This window comes from Elgaria multicarinata, chromosome 13 (genome assembly GCF_023053635.1).
Source record: "Elgaria multicarinata webbii isolate HBS135686 ecotype San Diego chromosome 13, rElgMul1.1.pri, whole genome shotgun sequence".
In the NCBI taxonomy this organism is placed as follows: domain Eukaryota; kingdom Metazoa; phylum Chordata; class Lepidosauria; order Squamata; family Anguidae; genus Elgaria; species Elgaria multicarinata.
In genome coordinates, this window is record NC_086183.1 from 11,450,983 (window position 1) to 11,469,237 (window position 18,255).

Genomic DNA, 18,255 nt, shown 5'->3' on the forward strand with positions numbered 1-18,255 from the left:
CTCAGGCTCCTCAAGTGGTGGGGCTTAGCTTGAGCAGGGAGTGTCCGCGGCCAGGCCTGTTGTTCAGAGCCTGTGTCATGGCAGCCGGGTTCAGATAACATGCCGTAATCCCATTGCGGGGGGTGGGGGGCATATTCATAATGTTAGCCACATGCACTGCAGCTCATTGTGGGTTAAATAACCCATGGCAAGTCCGCATGTTGTGCAAACTGGCCCAGTGAGTCTCCCAAGATCACCCAGTGAGCATCATGGCAGAATGAGGATTTGAACCCAGCCCTCCTCAGCCTAGTTCCACACTCCAGTTGCTACCCCACATCAGCCCTTTGAAAACCCACCGCTCTACATGTGTGCACGTGCATAAACCTGTGAGATATAGTTCGCGTTTCCCCTGGCAGTGGGAATTGGGCATGCGATCAGCAAATTCAGGGACCGCCTTTGACGTTGCGAGGAGCTCTTCCACTTTTCCTGTTCTCCGCCTTCACCCTCCCATGCACTTTTGCAGCGTTCCCATGCACATGTTAACCCCTTGGTTGCGGCGAGTGCGAGAGCTTGAAGCAGCCGCTTCGCGTTGCCTTTTCTAATGACTGAAGCCCTTCTCTACAGTGAGGCTGACCGTGTCTATGTCACTTTGGTGGAGGGGAGTAAACTCTGTCTCCTGTAGAGCTGTTCTTTAAAAAACCAGGCCCTGCGAGGTTCAGCGGAGACGCTCGTCTTTGAACAGAAAAAAGTGAAACTGGGTTGTGAAAGCTGGGAGGTGTTCAAAGCTAACTTTACCACAAGTGTTCTGCTTCAAAAGAGGGCAGGAAACTCTGTTTTCGACCTGCTTTGCGTTGTAGGCTGCACTGCCTCCACACTTCGCTTGGCTTGGCTTTGGGCACCTGTGCCGGTGGGGATTTCTCCATGAAACGGAGGCCATTCTGGCTGATAGCACGTCTACAGCCACCGGCCATGCTCCCTTAGGGAGCCCAGGGGGATCTGGTGGTGGGACATGTGCCACTCTGGCTGGAACGGGACGATGGATATGTCCAAGGAACCCCGGCTCCCTCGCATCTTCACCTTCCTCACTCTATGGCTGCACGGGAAGCGCCGTTCCGAACCTTGCCGGCTGCCGATGCTTTCCACTGGCAACCTCAGCAACCCGGTCAGTACTTCAGGCCGTCTGTGTCCCCTGCACGCGCTCGCTTAGCTTAGTTTAGCAGGAGCAGTGAAGTAGCTTCACGGGTGACTGGTGCATCCTTCCCCTCTTTGGGCAGGACTCCAAAGTATTCACAGCTGCATTGCAGATCTCTAGGAAACGTCCTGTGTTCTCATCATGTGGTTGGTCCAAAGGCCTCTTGGCCTGGAGGCACACGATGCAACCGCTTTGCTGGAGCTCAGCTGGTCTGTGCCTGGTCAGTGCCTGGATGGGAGGCTGCCGGGGAAGCCAAAGTAAGCCGCTTCGAGTGCCGTGGGAGAAAGGAGAGGCGCAAATACAAAGGACAAACAAACAGAGCATCGCTAGAGTTTGCAATGGCCGGCTCTTTGTTGTTTTTGCAAACCAATGCAGAGATTCAGTCCCTGAAATAGTGCATTAAGCCAGACCACCTGGAAATTATTCATGAAATGTTTCAAAGGTTGCATGCAGAAACCTCTGGCCAGAGCACCGTGGAACAGTGACAGAAGTTGGCTCGGTTTCCTGGAAGCTAGGAGCGTCTCGTTTTGTTTTCATTACCTCTGGGGTGATGGGGAGCGGTGGCGGTGGTTTTGGATCACTTGTACAGAGGAAGTTTGGGAGACCGCAAAGAGAGTAGACCCAAGAGCACTGGAACGGCTTTGGGCCACTTCCAGGCAGCAGGATGGGACTGGCTTACTGGAGGAAAGGATGCAGCTCAGTGGTCAACAATATGCTTTACATGCAAAGATTCCATGTCCTGCCCCTGGCTGAAAAAGTCTTATGTCTCTGAAATCCTGGAGAGATGTTGCAAGTTAGTGTAGACCAGTGGCAAGCAATGTAGCACCTGGAGGTGGTGGGGGGATGGGATGGGACTGAACAAATTTCTTGGTGCCGATTGACATTCCCTATTCTAAGCCCTACTTCTTCATTTTAAATTAACACATTTTCTTACCAGCAGCTGGGGTTGTTGTGAATTAGGTTTCTGTTTCTGCTGCAAACTGTGAGTTCAAAAGAATTTTTTTAGTGTGTTGGGACTCAGGTCTCACCTTGAACTTGGTCTTTTGGACAGGTTATTTGTTGTTTGCCATGCCTCCCCTGGCAGCCATTTTGTGGTGGTGCCCAGGACAGTTTCTCAAATTGCCAAACATGCCCACAGCCCCCAAACGTTGTGTACCCATCACGGAGACAATACCAAGCTAGTTGGGCCAATGGTCTTGCTTGATATAAAGCCTGCCAGGTTTGGCACCTGTTTTTTTTAACAGTAGGAATTTCAAATAGGGCGGAAGAGACCCGATAGCAAGTGGATGTTATGTTCATCTGCCTGTCAAGTGATGAATTGCTGGGTCGTCACAAGTAGGATTTCTACATCTTTTCGATTCAAATGAAATACTTGTATCAAACTTGACGTTGTCTCAAGTGTTCTGGTGCCAGTCATTGAGCCCAGATGAAGCAACTGAAGTGTGAACCAACCATCCCAGATCCGCAGGATCCCAGCTGACTTGCAGCCTCATCCAGTACATGTTAACTCAGAAGGAAGTTCCACTTATTTAAGTGGTGGTTATTCTCACTGGTGTATTTAGTCAAAGTCAAAACGTTTTATTGTATGTTATTAATAGCATATGTGTGTATAGAACTGCAACCTTTGATACCTTACTTTTTTTAAAGAAAAGCGGGGGGGGGCAGCCTTTTGACTTATCATAGAATTGTAGAATAGTAAAGTTGGAAGGGGGGCCTATAAGACCATCAAGTCCAACCCCTTGCTCAATGCAGGAATCCACCTTAAAGCATCCTTTTCAGATGGCTGTCCAGCTGCCTCTTGAATGCCTCTAGTGTGGGAGAACCCACGACCCACTACCACAGTGCACTTAAATAGGGCAGTTAAGGTATCGATTGGGGTAGCTGGCCCTGTTAACATAAACATCGCCCAAAGTTTTGGAGTGCAGCCTTCAGCCCGTGTTAGCTGTTGCGGAGAGGGATCTATGCATCAGGGGGTAGGAACATCTCGTGGGAACTACCAGAAAAAAGTCTATAACAAAGAAGAAGGAAGAAAAGGATGTTTAATGTGACTCCAACGTGTTTTGGACCCTCAGGTCGTTCTTCAAGATACAACAACAATAATACATGTTTATATATTCACATATCCACCATTTAAATCACATAAATCATACAGGTGTGCCTCATTGTATAAAACTATGAGTTTCAAAAAGACTACCACATTATGAATGACAGGCTCAAAGCATGCAAGCTATTTACAAACATTCACATATCTGAAGGATAAACTAACTCACATAATAACGCTATAGAACCAGTGTGGTGTAGTGGCTAAGGTGTTGGACTGGGAGTCAGGAGATCCGGGTTCTAGTCCCCACTCAGCCATGGGAACCCACTGGGTGACTTTGGGCCAGTCACAGACTCTCAGCCCAGCCTACCTCACAGGGTTGTTGTTGTGAGGATAACATGGAGGGGAGGAGGATTATGTATGCTGCCTTGGGTTCCTTGGAGGAAAAAAGGTGGGATATAAATGTAATAAATAAAAATAAAAGGATGACTCTTAAAGAGTGAAAGGCTCCAAACATATAAACTATTTACAAACCTTCACATATCTAGACGAAGAACTGACTCATTTATTAGCATGCAATAGGTATCGCTTATTCCAAATCCTGAGCCTCCTATGCTATGTTTTCCCATTTTTGTTTGTTTGTTTGTTTATTGCATTTCTGTACCACCCAATAGCCGAAGCTCTCTGGGCGGTTCACAAAAATTAAAGCCATCAAGTACAATTCAAGGTATAAAACAAACCCCAATATAAAAACACAATATAAATGTACTTTGGGCTTTGAGTTAGCCAAGTTGCCGGTAGCAGGTGTACCATTGGCGCTATCCAGCAAAACTCTTCTGAGGTCCACTTAATGCGATTCTTTTCCTTTTTATAAGTGAAACTCGCAAGCCGTCTGCCACGCCTTGCTCTCAGGCAGCCCGGCAACACCCATCCGTGAATATGACTTCTGAGTTTACTCACTCAGCCTTCTTGATTCTGATTCCCCCACTTCCTCTCTGATTACATAAAGCCTGGTTTCAGACCGTGCCACTTGCAAGTGTTGGCATTTCCTCAATCTCTCCCCGAAGGGAGGTTGTGGGAATGGGACACAGAGGCTGCCAGGAGGCACGGAGACGCCTACTTCTACATTACTGCTCATGAAGCTGAACAGATGGATGGGGAGTTGGGTGGGGGGCGGCTTTGTCTGTGGCACTTGATGTGCCAGCCGCACCAACTGTGTTTCGCAACAAACCGGGGCGTTTGTGTTGGTGTGGTGGGTAATTTTGGCGGCACAGACGTTTGCTCTCCTTGCCACCCGCCAAAAAGGAAGGGAAGTAGATGGCAAAATGCTCTCGATGTTGACGGAAGAAGGTTGCGAGGGGAAGCGGGATGAGGGGGGGACACATATGGCACCGGCTGAAAACAGCACATGTTTGCAAGCCACCAAGCTGCCGACTTGAACGCTTGCCTGCTGCCAGGAGCACGTCACTGGGGCAAAGATGAGAATCTTGTGCCTGCCCCCGCATCCCCAGACTAGCACATTTATTGTACCGTATGTTTTATTATGGGCTGCAGCCCTGCTGCGTCAGATGCGTGGATGATACCCGCATTTGGCATATATTTACATGTGCAAACATACAATATGCATGTGCAAGGGTAGTGCGTGGATTATTAAAAGCGAGGACAGAAGATCCATCAATGCAAATGGTAGACGCACCACATTATTATTATTATTATTCAAAGCACAAATGAAATCAGATCCAATTTTCTTTTTAAACTCCTCCATTGAGTCTCAGCCAGAAGGCCGGTGAGGAAATAGGCATGTGATATGATCTGGACCTGTAGCAGATTCTGAGGCTTTTGGGCTATTTATTTATTTATTTATTTATTTTTATTTGCTTGCTACACTTCTATACCACCCAATAGCCAAAGCTCTCTGGGTGCTTTGCAGAGACGTGTAGCGAGTGCCTTGCAATGTGAAGCCTGCGCTGCAACATAAGGGGATGACTGCAACATAAAACGATCCTTTGCGGAAAGCGAAGGGGCTGTTGCGGATGTGACTGAACGCCAGCCTCTCGGGAACAACAGTGGGAGAGGCCCAGCGCTCCCACATCCTGCTTGCGGGTTTCCCGTCAGCATGCAGCTGGCCGCCGCGGGGAAACAAGGAAGCTGAACTAGATGGGCCATGGGTCTGTTGATGATGATGATGATAATAATAATAATTTATTTCTTACCCACCTCTCCACTTGGATCAAGGCGGGGAACAACAGTGAATATAAACACATTAAAAACTCATTAAAAACATAACATACATGATTAAAACATCCTAAAAACGTTCCCAAATTTCACTGGATAGGCCTGCCGGAATAGATCAGTCTTTATTAAATGCTAAAAGACTGTTAAGTTGACGTATCTCCTCCAGCAGGCCGTTCCACAGTCTGGGAGCAGCAGAAGAGAAGATCCTCTGGGTAATACCCGTCAGCCTAGTTTTGGTTGACTGAAGCAGATTCTTCCCAGAGGACCTGAGTGTGCGGGGCGGATTGTACGGGAGAAGGCGATCCCACAGATAGCCTGGACCCAAACCATGTAGGGCTCTTCTGAAGATGCCTGTACCATTTCAAATGTACTGCTTCTCAGAGGTTCTGTGGGCAAATGGACGAGACCACGCTGTTTCACGAGGAGTCGTGGTCCAACAACATCTGGAGAGCCACATGTTGGCTTTGTGCTACCTCCAGCATCAGAGGCAGTAAACCTCTATGCACCAGTTGCTGAAGAACATGGGCGGGAGGGTGCTGTTGCACCATGTCTTGCTTGTGGGTCCTTGGTTGACAGCTGGCTGGCTCCTGTGTGGACAGAATGCTGGACTAGATGGACCCTTGGTCTGATCCAGCAGGGCTCTTCTTAGGTTCCCCATCCCTGCCTTAATTCATCCTTCGTGGTAAAGCTCTCCCAACATTGCTCTCCCAGAGCTTGTGTCCTTGGCTGCCCTTCCCTGTAATGGACACCTTTTTGGAGGCCCACACAATGCAGGAGCTGACAGGCCTGCAGAGGCCCTGAGCCTTAAATATAAATATTATATATTTAATATATATAATTATTTTTATAGATTTTTTTAACAAAACATTAATAAACAATATGACAACTTTGGAATACATTGACTACCATCTGACATCAATATCCTGCATTACAATACAGCGATTGCTTTGCCTATACTCTATTCATTTATCCGAATCCATTCATATTCCATTATCCTAACAAATCTTTGCATAATTGATTGTGAGTCTGTGGTGGTTTTAATGTTTTCTTGTGCCTAATCATCTACGTTATAAATTGATGCCAAGTTGCATAGAAGTCTTGTTTAAAGTTAACTTTTGATTTGGGCCAGCTTTTCCATAAGAGCGATTGACCAAACTCTGGGGTACCATTGCTGTAATGTGGGTTTACATGGGTCCCTTTTCAGCTAGCTGCAATATCCTTCCAGTCTGCTGCCCATAAGACAGTCAGTCATTCTTTGTTTTGTAGTTTGTCATTGTCTTTGTATAGATATCGATAACAGCCCCATATCTGGAGGCAGATTAATCATTTGCCCAGTCATTTTACCAGCTTCTACAAACACCTCTTGCCAAAACGGTTGTATAAGGACACACGACCACCACATATGAAAAAATGTACCATCGTATTACAGTTCCGCCAACACTTCGGGGTGGTTATCATATCATAGGATCATAGAATCGTAGAGTTGGAGGGTGCCTCTAAGGCCATCGAGTCCAACCCCCTGCTCAGTGCAGGAATCCACCTTAAAGCATCCCTGACAGGTGGCTGTCTAGCTGCCTCTTGAAGGCCTCTAGTGTGGGAGAGCCCACTGCCTTCCTGGGTAATTGGTTCCATTGTCATAGAATTGTAGAATCGTAGAGTTGGAAGGGGCCTGTAAGGCCATTGAGTCCAACCCCCTGCTCAATGCAGGAATCCACCTTAAAGCATCCCTGACAGGTAGCTGTCCAGCTGCCTCTTGAAGGCCTCTAGTGTGGGAGAGCCCACTGCCTTCCTGGGTAATTGGTTCCATTGTCATAGAATCATAGAGTTGGAAGGGGCCTATAAGGCCATTGAGTCCAACCCCCTGCTCAATGCAGGAATCCACCTTAAATGAACCTGACAGGTGGCTGTCCAGCTGCCTCTTGAAGGTCTTTAGTGTGGGAAAGCCCACGACCTCCCTAGGTTAATTTGTATATCTTGCTTAACGTTTGCCCCGAGCCTGTTTTAAAATTCCCGATTTCTCAGTTCAGACCTCTTTGCCGTCAACTTGCACCTTATCGTTACCTACCTCTGCTTGAGTAATGTTCAGCTGGTCCCTGAAATGCAGGGAATGAGGATAAGAAAGATGCTAAACAGAACTCTTTCAAAAACCGTCATTGTATAGCTGCGTGTGCGCTGCTGATGCCGCCTCCCGCATCTGACTGTCTTCTAGATACTAGAACTATAATGTGGCCTTGGCACGTCCCTCGATTACAATCGCATAGTCATGCCGTGTTTTTCCCAAGTCCTTAAAGCACTTCATATGCACTGGTTCGTTCAGCGTGGGCGATTCACTAGAAGGTGAGTTTTGTGCGTGACCAACAGTGTCGTCGTCTTCTTTTTTTGTATCAATTTTTTATTGTTTCATAAACATACATGACTTAAAAGCATTACATAGAGACATTACATCTAGGGCGGGGCGGGGGAAGAAAGATGAAAGAAGAAAGATAAGGAAAAGGAAAGAAGAAGAAGAAAGAAAAACAAGTACGCACACCAAGGTTAAAGTGTATTTTTGGTTCTCTACACATCAAAAATGTGAATTAAATTCTCTCCTTGTTATTATTTAACACAATAATCAAATTCTTTTCTTTCTTCTAAGTTAACTATGGCCCTTTCTACACCTAAGGGTTATCCCGGGAAAATGGAGGGATCTTCCCTGTCTGCTCCTGGGATCCCCTGTGTGGCATTTGGATTCACAGGAACAATCCTGGGACATTCCTGGGATATAGGTCTCGTGTAGACATGCCCCATATCTCATACACTGAATCCACAGACAAATACATCATTTTTCTCTGCTTCTTGCAAAAATTCTCTCAGAGGTTTCCATTCAAATATAAATGTGGCTGTTGATTTATCTCTCATTATCGCTGTAAGTTTTGCCGTTTCTGACCACCTGCGTCTTCTGAAGTCGACCAGGAAGTCAGCCTGCTTTTCGTGAGCTCCAAGCCAACGCAACGTCTCTGGGTGTTTTGTTGTTGCGGTTGGAGCCATGGCTCATCTTCCTGGTTTAAGTCCATAAATCCTGCTAACCTTGGTGTTGTTGTTGTTTTTCCTCCCCCAATTCAGAATGAAGGCTCTATCCAAGAATATACCATCACGTACCTTGTGAAAGAGGGGTCTGAGAAGGCCGATCCGTCACAGTTTGAGCTGCTGAAAGTCCTGGGTCAGGGTTCTTTTGGGAAAGTGAGTACATTGTTACATGCAGATTAAGTTTGTCCCTCCCTGAACTGAGGGAAGAGTGAGGTGGGCGGTCCTGTCCAGGGTGGCCAGCTCTCATCAGAAGGACTCTCTTTAACTAGGGATTAGAGAACTCAGTGGGTGCTCACCTGGCCCCATTCTAGGAGATGGCCCAGATGAGCGCTCAGCGAAGCGCACTTTCTGGGACCTCTGGAAACTGCACAATTCCCCCGGCACACCACTAGCATGGCTGGCGGAATTGCGCACTTTCTGGAGGCCCTGGAAAGTGTGCTTTTCCTCTCCCCCGCGCCATTAAAAAACCCTCTTAATCCAATATTTTAAGAGGGCCTTTAAGTAGGGTGACCATACAAAAAGGAGGACAGGGCTCCTGTATCTTTAACAGTTGCATAGAAAAAGGAATTTCAGCAGGTGTCATTTGTATGCATGCAGCACCTGGTGAAATTTCCTCTTCATCACAACAGTTAAAGCTGCAGGAGCTATACTGCAGCTATACTGTGACCAGATTTAAAAGAGGGCAGGGCACCTGCAGCTTTAACTGTTGTGATGAAGAGGGAATTTCACCAGGTGCGACATGCATACAAATGACACCTGCTGAAATTCCCTTTTCAATACAACTGTTAAAGATACTGGAGCCCTGTCCTCCTTTTCATATGGTCACCCTAAAACTTTAAGGCCATAATTGGCACCGGGGGGGGGGGGCATGCAATTTCCCCAAGGTTGGAAAAAATGAGTATTCACACACACACACACACACACACACACACACACACACACACACTGCATTAAAGGCAACCACCATTAATGCAGTAGTGGGAAAGGACAAAGCATGCAGATCAGGGTGCATTAGTTCCGCCCTGACCTGCACCCTCTTCTAGCATTGAGGCGAAAATCTGCCGGGCATGTCCAGCGGGGCCCATGAAGGCCGGACGTGGGGCGTCTCCTGCCCTGGGAGGCCCAGGCGAATTTTCGCCCCAGTGCTACTCTCAATGCAGTGTGCAGAAAGTTGTGCCCTCTGCAATATTGCTAACATGGATGATCTGGTGTAAATGCAATAACATTTGCATTTTTTCCCTTTCTTTTTTTTGACGGAAAAGTGACTTGGATGTAGGCAGGCACACAAACATATTTATAGGCACATGCTCCCCCCCCTTTTTTTTTAATCGACTGAAAACTCTGCCTAAGGCTCCCTTCTCCTTTCCAAGCGGTCAGTAGTGGCTACCCACTTGTCATCAGATCTTTTGCCTTTATGAGGACCAGAAGCTTAAGATTTCCAGCCTCATCCAAATCCAGATCCTGTGAACATGCAGAATGCAATATTCTTATAATTTTGAAATAAATACAGTTTTGACTGGGAGGAGGAATGGCCTTGGAGTTGGCCTGAAAATTATCATTGCCACAAAGATGACAAGGAAATTAGCATTGCTACAGGGAGCCGCTCATTAAACCTTCACAAGATCTTCAGCACATTTCTAGATAAGTCTACTCTTCAATTCAATGGGACGTATTCCCAGGTGTGTATGATGTAGAGATGCAGCCCTTAACCCTGTAACTCAGCTCAGGGCTGAATTATCCATTAGACATGATAAGCACAGTGCCTAGGGCCTACAAAAACCCCAAAGACCTATAAAAATGTTTGCAGCCTACAAGAAGATTCAATTCAATTAAAACAAATGATGGCTTGATTAAGCAATTTACCCATACAGGCGCAATATGCCTTAAGTAAATGTAAATTAAAAACTATCTTTGTGGCTCTTTTTGTTAGCAAAAATCACAGATTAATTCTTCAAATGTCCCTTTCTCCCCCACCCCACCCCCTTTTCTCCTCCTTTTTTGTAAAAGCTCATTCTCAGTTGAGAGTAATACAAAGAAGAAAGTCTTTTCTGTCCCATGGTTGACCTAAGACAGTTATACATTTCAGCTTTGAAAAAGAGCCCTCCCCTTCAGAAGTTGTTCCAAAAATGGCAGGATATACATTCTAAAAGCAATCTCAGAGAAAGACTGTGCGGGATTTGTCACTTGGCAATCAAACCTGAGTCAGTACTCTCCATGCCAGCTTCATCCAAAAAACCAGGTTCCCAGTTGTTTGTGTTATGTAGTCCCTTGGATGGTGTGAGTTCTGTAGCAGCAGCATTCTCGTTGACCGATGTCTAGGCCAGGGTTTCAAGTTTTGTTCAGGGTGGGTGTAGCTGTATGTCCTGGCCTAATTGATCAGTGTTTCACACACTGCCCTGATGCATAGATCTGTGATTATGCGACCTATACGATGTAGATATTTATCTATAGATCTAACTTTGGGTGGGGGCGACAGTTACGAGAGTGCCTATAAAGACTTTAATCTGGCCCTGATTCAGCGCCATTAGTTAATGACGAATGTGGCTGCTAGAGGGGGCATAAATATTCACAAAATCTCCATTGCTTTGAGTCTCAGGGATAGGACATCTCCTCCAGATAGTGTTGGCCTTAGATCCTCTTCTTTTTTAAGAATGCCCACTGAGCACTGTTTCTCTTCATTTAAAGAAAAAGATATAAAGTATTAGTACCGCTGAGCTTGTACAGAGTGCCTTGCCCATGCCACTCACCACCACTCCCTCAACCTATATACTCACAAGGTTTCCTTGCTGGGCTCTTTTCACAGAAATTCTGCTTGAGTGTGACTGCCTCTCTTTTCCGCCCCCCCTGGTTTGGCCCTTCTCTGTGCAGGTCTTCCTCGTACGAAAAATCACCGCCCCAGACAACGGCCACCTCTACGCCATGAAAGTCCTGAAGAAAGCAACCCTGAAAGGTGAGGAGGCTCTGCGTGGTGGGGAACTGAACGAATTGGGAAGTTGTGGCGTGGGGGATACATTTCAGTGATGCTCTGTCCTTGGGATAATTCTCCCCCTGCCTAATCATCCTCCTGAATGGTGCATAAATGCGGCACCCAAGCCCTGGGAGAGGCATTGACTAGCTTTGAAATGAACGTTGCTTTCCATAGCTAGGGCTGTGTAGTTTTTTTAGAAGCATTCCATCTGAATTGGGTCTTCTGTGTTGACAGTGCGTGATCGTGTAAGGACCAAAATGGAAAGGGATATTCTAGTGGAAGTGAACCACCCGTTCATCGTGAAACTGCACTACGGTGAGTGTGAACGAGTATTTTTGTGAGTCTTGTGGGCAACGGTCAAGATTTCAACCAAGCAACCGCTTCTAATCTGCTCCGAGAGCTTTTCCAGTGAAGTGATCTACACAGATGGGAAATAATTGCGTGCACAGAAGCCTACCTCCCCAACTCCCTGAAGAATTTTCTCAAAATTGTACATATACATACAGTCATGTCTCCTGGATGTAGGCATGAGAAGGCTGTATGCTAGGAACTCTTCGGTGCAAAGCAACAAACTTTCAAACATGAGATAACAGCATGAGCTTGAAACTGAAGGAAGAGCTGCCCGTTACAATAAACACAGGGCTGCTGCTGAAAATGGCAGGCCCGTGTCCAGTTCTTCCCTCTCTCTCTCTGCAAAGTTCAGTTAAACTTACCCATGTCCTGCCAGGAGCAGCCAATAAAGTAGAGAATGGGGATGGAAATGGACCTTATCATGATATCAGGACACGGGTAAGTTCTACTACACATCACAAGGATGGAGATGTTGTCACAAGGCTGCCATTTTTGGCAGCAGCAGCGTTTTTACAGTCATGCCTAATTCCTTCCTGAAGTAGAGCCAGGCAATATGGTACAGTGGTTAGAGTATTGGTCTAGGATTGGGGAGACTGAGGTTCATATCCCCACTCAATCAGGATACTCCCCAGGTAATCTTGGGACATCTCTTGGCCTGGCCTACCATACAGGATTGTTTTGAGGATAAGACAGGGAAAGAGCCATGTGCATCACCCTGAGCTACTTGGAAGAAAGGTGAGATATAAATGTAATACGTCCCAAGAATTTAGGGCTAAGACGCTCCGTATATTTACAGGGCCAGGGCACAGACATAATGGCAGTGCTTCGTTAAATGCAGTTAACAAATTCGAGAGCCAGCCTCAGCGATTTGGAGCAAGTCTCTCCTTTCCCCTGTAAAGCAATTTGCATTGGCCCAGTCGCTTTTACTAGTTTGGGTTCTTTTATCATAGTTACAGGATTTTATTAGGTGGGATTTTGTTGTGTACGCTGACATGGGAGGACGTTAAAGTTGGCCTAGAAATATTTAGGGTGACCATAAAGGTGGCCGTGTGTGGCGTTACACCCCACAAGTCGATTCCAAATGTATGTCTGCAGTGTGTAAGTCTGTGGTTTTTAGAATGTTGGCCTGAGTGGGCGGAGTTAGAATGTCTTGGGAGAGGGAGGAGTGATATATAAGGGGATGACTGAGGGGATTGAGAGTTCTTTTCAGAGTTCTTGTTCTTTTCAGAAGTTCTTTTTCTTTTCAGGGAACCTTTTCAGGGAGACTTGTTAGGTACTCTTAGAGTCTGTAGTGCTCTTGAGAGTCAGTGTAGTGAGTGGTGTCTTTAGAGTGTGGTGTGCACGTAGTGGAAGTATATTAATCAATACTAATAAAGAAAGTTCAAGAGTGATTGTGTGAGAAAAAGGAAAGCGCGAATGTGAGAGTATGAAAGGTTTCAAAGGCCGTGGCTCAGTGGTTGAGCACCTGCTTTGCATGCAGAAGGTCCCAGGTTCAATCCCTGGCTTCTCTAGGTAGAGTTAGGAAAAATCCCTGCCTGTAATGCTGGAGAGCTGTTGCTGCCAGTCAGTGTTGACAATACTGGGTTAGATGGACCAATGGCCTGACACAGTATAAAGCAGCTTCCTGTGTTCCTGGGCTTAAAGGTAGCCTAGAAATATATTTTTTAAAATAAGTGGTTAGTTAGCAGTTATAGTAGGTGGGATTCCCCTTAACTCGGAATCTGAACCCTGCTTCAGCCCCCTGTTTTGAAACGGGGTTAAATGCGTTTTAAGTAGAGTGTTTACTACACACAGGTTGGGCAACAGGATATAGTGCAACCTTCCCCAACCCAGAGACCTCCAGATATGTTGGACTTCAATTCCCAGCAGCCCCAGTTAGCACGGCCAATGGGCAGGGACGCTTGGAGTTGTAGTCCAAAATATCTGGAAGAAGGCTGCCGTAGAGAGTATTAATACATGGCGATGCAGGACTTGGTTTCTCCCCTAAACTGCGTTGGACTCCCCTGGAGCCCTAAATCAGGGGGGTCCTGATTCCTGTTTTGTGTCTTGCATTTCAGCTTTCCAAACCGAGGGGAAACTATACCTCATCCTCGATTTCCTCAGAGGGGGAGACCTCTTCATGCGCCTTTCCAAAGAGGTGAGCGCCTGCGTGCCATGTGTCAGGTTGCATCAGGTTGGTTGCTGGCAGCAGGAATTAAATGAACGGTTCAGCGCTGTTGCAATGCTGTGCAGTGTTGTCAGCAGCCAGCGCAGCCTACTTTCTGCAGAGAGACTGTGGTCCTGTTCAGACGACACGCTGAGCCATGGTGATTAAGCATTTTGAGCTAAACATTATGGCTTAGCATGGTGTGCGAACCGTTCCTAACCACGATGGCTGCATAACCATGGTTTAAGCACGCCCACTAAGCATTTGTTGCAAAACGGTTAGCAGACTAACCATGGCTTAATGTGTCATCTGAACAGGCCCACGGGGTCATGGTTAGAGCCTGAGATTAGGCCTGGGGGTACTCCTAATTCCACCGTGGCCACTTACTACGGCCATGGCTAGACCTGCCAATATCTCAGAGATTGTCTAGGGATCATCTCTGTGCGTCCACATGACGCACAGGGGATCCTAGGAGCAGGAAGGGATGATCCCTCCCTTGCCCTGGGATATCAGCATAGCCTTTAATCCTGCTTTGTCCATGGTCTGAAGTAGATGAGTCGGTGCCAGACACAGGCCAGCCTGTACCAGTGGGGGAGAAAGCTCTCACAGACTATTCACCAGCTGGGAGTGAACGCTCTTCAGAGCTTATCTCCTCAAGGGCAAACAATACACAGTTGGAAGCCAACATTCTTCCAAGGGAGAGAGCATGGAGAGGTTAGAGTACACCGCCGACTAAAACAGGTGGAGCTAAAAGAAGGCGAGAGAAAGTCTGCCCGGTTGGCATCCCGTCAGAATCTGCATCACAACTAGTCTCTCTGAAGTTAACGCGTCTTTGAAAAAGGCTTTCCATTCTTCTTGAAAGGACAATTGTCTCACTTAGTTTTCATAGTTTTGCCTACGAGAAAGTTCCTAGGGATTAGACTCTCTTCAGGTGGGAAGAGATGTTTATTGCTTGAATAAAGGTTTGAGGATTACTTCGCAGGCCTCGTTATTGTCTCCCAAGAAGGCAGGAGGTTTTGAGAAACACAACAGGTGCTCTCTTTCTCTCTTCTGTTGCACCGTAGCTGCTTGAGCAAAGTGATTGGCGACTTTGGAGTGGTGGTGAGAGAGGCTGGCAGGAAGTGTAGAGAGGCCTTGATGGGGTAACAGGAAACTGCTATGAGAACAAGGAAGCACATGACATCGGGAGGACAACCACTAGGAAATCTTCTAATAAAGAGGATTCAGAATCTGTTCTCCCCCTCCAGCTGCTTAGCAACTTTGACGTGTTGAAATGGATGCATTTACTGGAATGTGCCTGTGGAATTGAGGCAAGCAAGTAGGCTAGGTCTCTTTAATAAAGTGGAATAGAGACAGGGGGAGTCTCAGAACTGCAAGTGCACAAAACATTTGTGCTGAAAATGTCTCCCGGGGCATAAGGCAGAGTTCTGCAGAAATGCCATGTTACCCAGATTCTGCAGCAAGAATAAGTGACGCAACCCAGGTTCAGCAACAAGAATTAATGATGCAAAGCCCTTATCTGTTTGTCCAGATTAATTACTGTGCTTTGAAGATCCTGACATTCTTCTCCCTCACCCCCCCCCCCCGTGCAAAGTTGGGGTACTCTGACTTAGAAATCTGGTCTTCCCCCTTCTGAACTTTTCTCCAGATATCTCGGCTAATGAGGTCTAGAAACTTGCTTTTTTAAAAAGAGAGAGAGAGAGAAAAGGCAATTCTCAAGTTGCAAAATTCGGCCTGAAGCAATGGGTCGCTTGCGAAACAGTCTTACAGGTACATGGTATAGCCCTCGCCATTGCTTTCTGCATAGTTTGACCCCAGCTGGCTTACTCTTTCTTTCTCCCAGGTCATGTTCACCGAGGAAGATGTAAAGTTCTACCTCGCAGAGCTGGCACTGGGTCTCGGTCATTTGCATCGTCTGGGAATCGTGTACCGGGACCTTAAACCAGAGAAGTATGCAGAGCCCAAAAGTTTCAAGCTTCTTTGTGGGCTTTCGGGGTGTATTACTGAGGGGCTGGCATGCATATTGCCAACTGGGCCAGCAACTTGAATTGGGGCAAGCCCCCTTAGTAGGCTGCAGGGGCCACTGACTGTTCCAAAAGGAATATAGTTCTGCCTGGGACACTTGGAAGGTGAAAGGACAATAGGGTGCAATATCATGTACTGCCCAATAGGAGTCCACCAGGAGAAGAGCCTTTAATGTGGTGGCCCCTTCTCTTTGGAACTCCCTGCCCCTGGAGGCCAGGCAGGCCCCAACGCTGTACTGCTTCCGGTACCTCCTGAAAACAGCTCTTTTCCAGGAAGCCTTCCTCAACTGACCAGCCACTGTTTTTATTAGTGTTCTGTTTTAAATTGAAGAATTTTAATTTGCCATTCTAACCTTTTAAATCTTTTAACTGATTTATTCCGATGTTATGTGTTTTGCATTTGTGTTGTACCCTGCCTCGATCCAGAAGGAGAGGCAGGTATTTATTTATTTATCTATTTAGAGTATTTTTATCCCGCACCTCAGCCAAAAGGCTCTCGGAGCAGCTTACAATAAAGAAGACAGTCCCTACCCTCAGGCTTACATTCTAAAAAAAGACGTGGCACACAAGGAAAAGTGGATGGGGAGGGAAGAGGGAGAAAATAAAAAGAAATTAAGGAGACTGCTTAGGCTGGTGGGAAGGCCCTGCTCCGTCCTCTCATCTCCCAATGGAGGGGCAAACCAACAGCTCCTTCTTCCCCACAAGGTGAAAATGTTAGCCCTGTGGGGGGGGGGGGTCCAACTGAAGCAGGCTCCGATGGTGCCTGCCTGCTCCAGTCTCCCTGGAGTAACAAATTTATTATTATTATTATTATTATTATTATTATTATTATTATTATTATTATTATTATTATTATCCACTCTATTTTAGATATGGAGCAGCATATAGATATTGTAAATAAATAAATCTTTCCTTGGCCTCGCAGCAGGCTGCGATGATGCTCGTGTTTTCTGTAAGGCCAAGAGGCAGCTGGAATGCATTCCTGGCCCAGAGGACCAAGCCGGGTTTTGGTTGTCCACGGAAGCTAGACGTGAATTGATGTTCCATTTTGCTGCAGATGCTTAAAAGCACTAGCCAACCTCAATGGGGGGAGCATTCCCTAATCAAGGGGGCCACCACTGAGAAGGTCCCTTTCTCTCGTTGCCAGCCTCCAAACCTCCCTCAGATGAAGGCCTCTGGGTTGTATCTCAAGCTTCCTTATATTGAGGCAAATCATTAGTCCATCTACTCCAGTGTTGTTTACTCTGGCTGTCAGCAACTTCCCAGAGTCTCAGGCAAATGTTTTTCCCATCACTTGCTACCGGATCCTTTTAACTGGAGATGCTGGCGTTTGTGCCTGAGGTCTACAAACCATGTGCTCTCTTGCTGAGTTATGCCCCCCTTCAGCAAGGAGGCTTTGACAAGGAATTAAGAATCATAGAATAGTAGAGTTGGAAGGGGCCTATAAGACCATCGAGTCCAACCCCCTGCTCAATGCAGGAATCCACCCTAAATCATACCCGACAGAAGGCTGTCCAGCTGCCTCTTGAATGCCTCTAGTGTGGGAGAGCCCAGGACCTCCCTAGGTCACTGGTTCCACTCACCCTTCCACTCACCTATGATGTTACATCATTGACATGAATAAACCACTCAAGTGAGCAGCTTTCTCTGCTTATTATGTGGTATGAGCCAGCTTTCACTGCAGCAGAAACTTTATACCAGCTCTAACAGTCAGGAAGTTCCCCATCTTGATCTTCCTCTAGGAATGCAATTGCCCTGTGTCTTGCGAACCAGAGTTCAGCTAATCTATGTGTATTCCAGTGTGGTGCAGTGGCCAAAGTGTTGGACTGGGAGTCGGGAGATCCGGGTTCTAGTCCCCACTTGGCCATGGAAACCCGCTGGGTGATTTTGGGCCAGTCATGGACTCTCAGCCCAACCCACCTCACAGGGTTGTTGTTGTGAGGATAAAGTGGAGAGGAGGAGGATTATGTACGCTGCCTTGGGTTCCTTGCAGGAAAAAAGGCGGGATAAAAATGCAGTGATAAATAAATGAATAAATAAATAAATAAAAATAGTATGCTGGCATCCCTGGTAGCTATTTCTCCACCTTACATTCTCTGTCCCTTTTCCCCGCAGCATTCTCCTGGATGACGAAGGACATATCAAACTCACGGGTATGACCGCTGTTGGCTGTTGTTCACTAGGGCTGCTGGTGGGTCGTGGGTTGGTTGTTTCCTATGCTGCTGGACCGAAAGCTGGTGCCTCTTTGCCTTG

At 46.8% G+C, this 18,255-nt stretch overlaps 1 protein-coding gene across 2 annotated transcripts in view; it reads left to right on the forward strand.

Moving 5' to 3' along the window:
* RPS6KA1 (ribosomal protein S6 kinase A1) overlaps window positions 1-18,255 on the forward strand; it is a 109,948-nt gene that overhangs the window by 64,200 nt on the left and 27,493 nt on the right. For both annotated transcript variants that reach the window (XM_063140112.1, XM_063140113.1), the window contains 6 exons: window positions 8,550-8,666; window positions 11,382-11,463; window positions 11,716-11,796; window positions 13,890-13,969; window positions 15,822-15,928; window positions 18,118-18,155. In XM_063140112.1, the coding sequence (XP_062996182.1) occupies window positions 8,550-8,666; window positions 11,382-11,463; window positions 11,716-11,796; window positions 13,890-13,969; window positions 15,822-15,928; window positions 18,118-18,155 (505 nt within the window). The remainder of the gene's footprint in view (window positions 1-8,549; window positions 8,667-11,381; window positions 11,464-11,715; window positions 11,797-13,889; window positions 13,970-15,821; window positions 15,929-18,117; window positions 18,156-18,255) is intronic.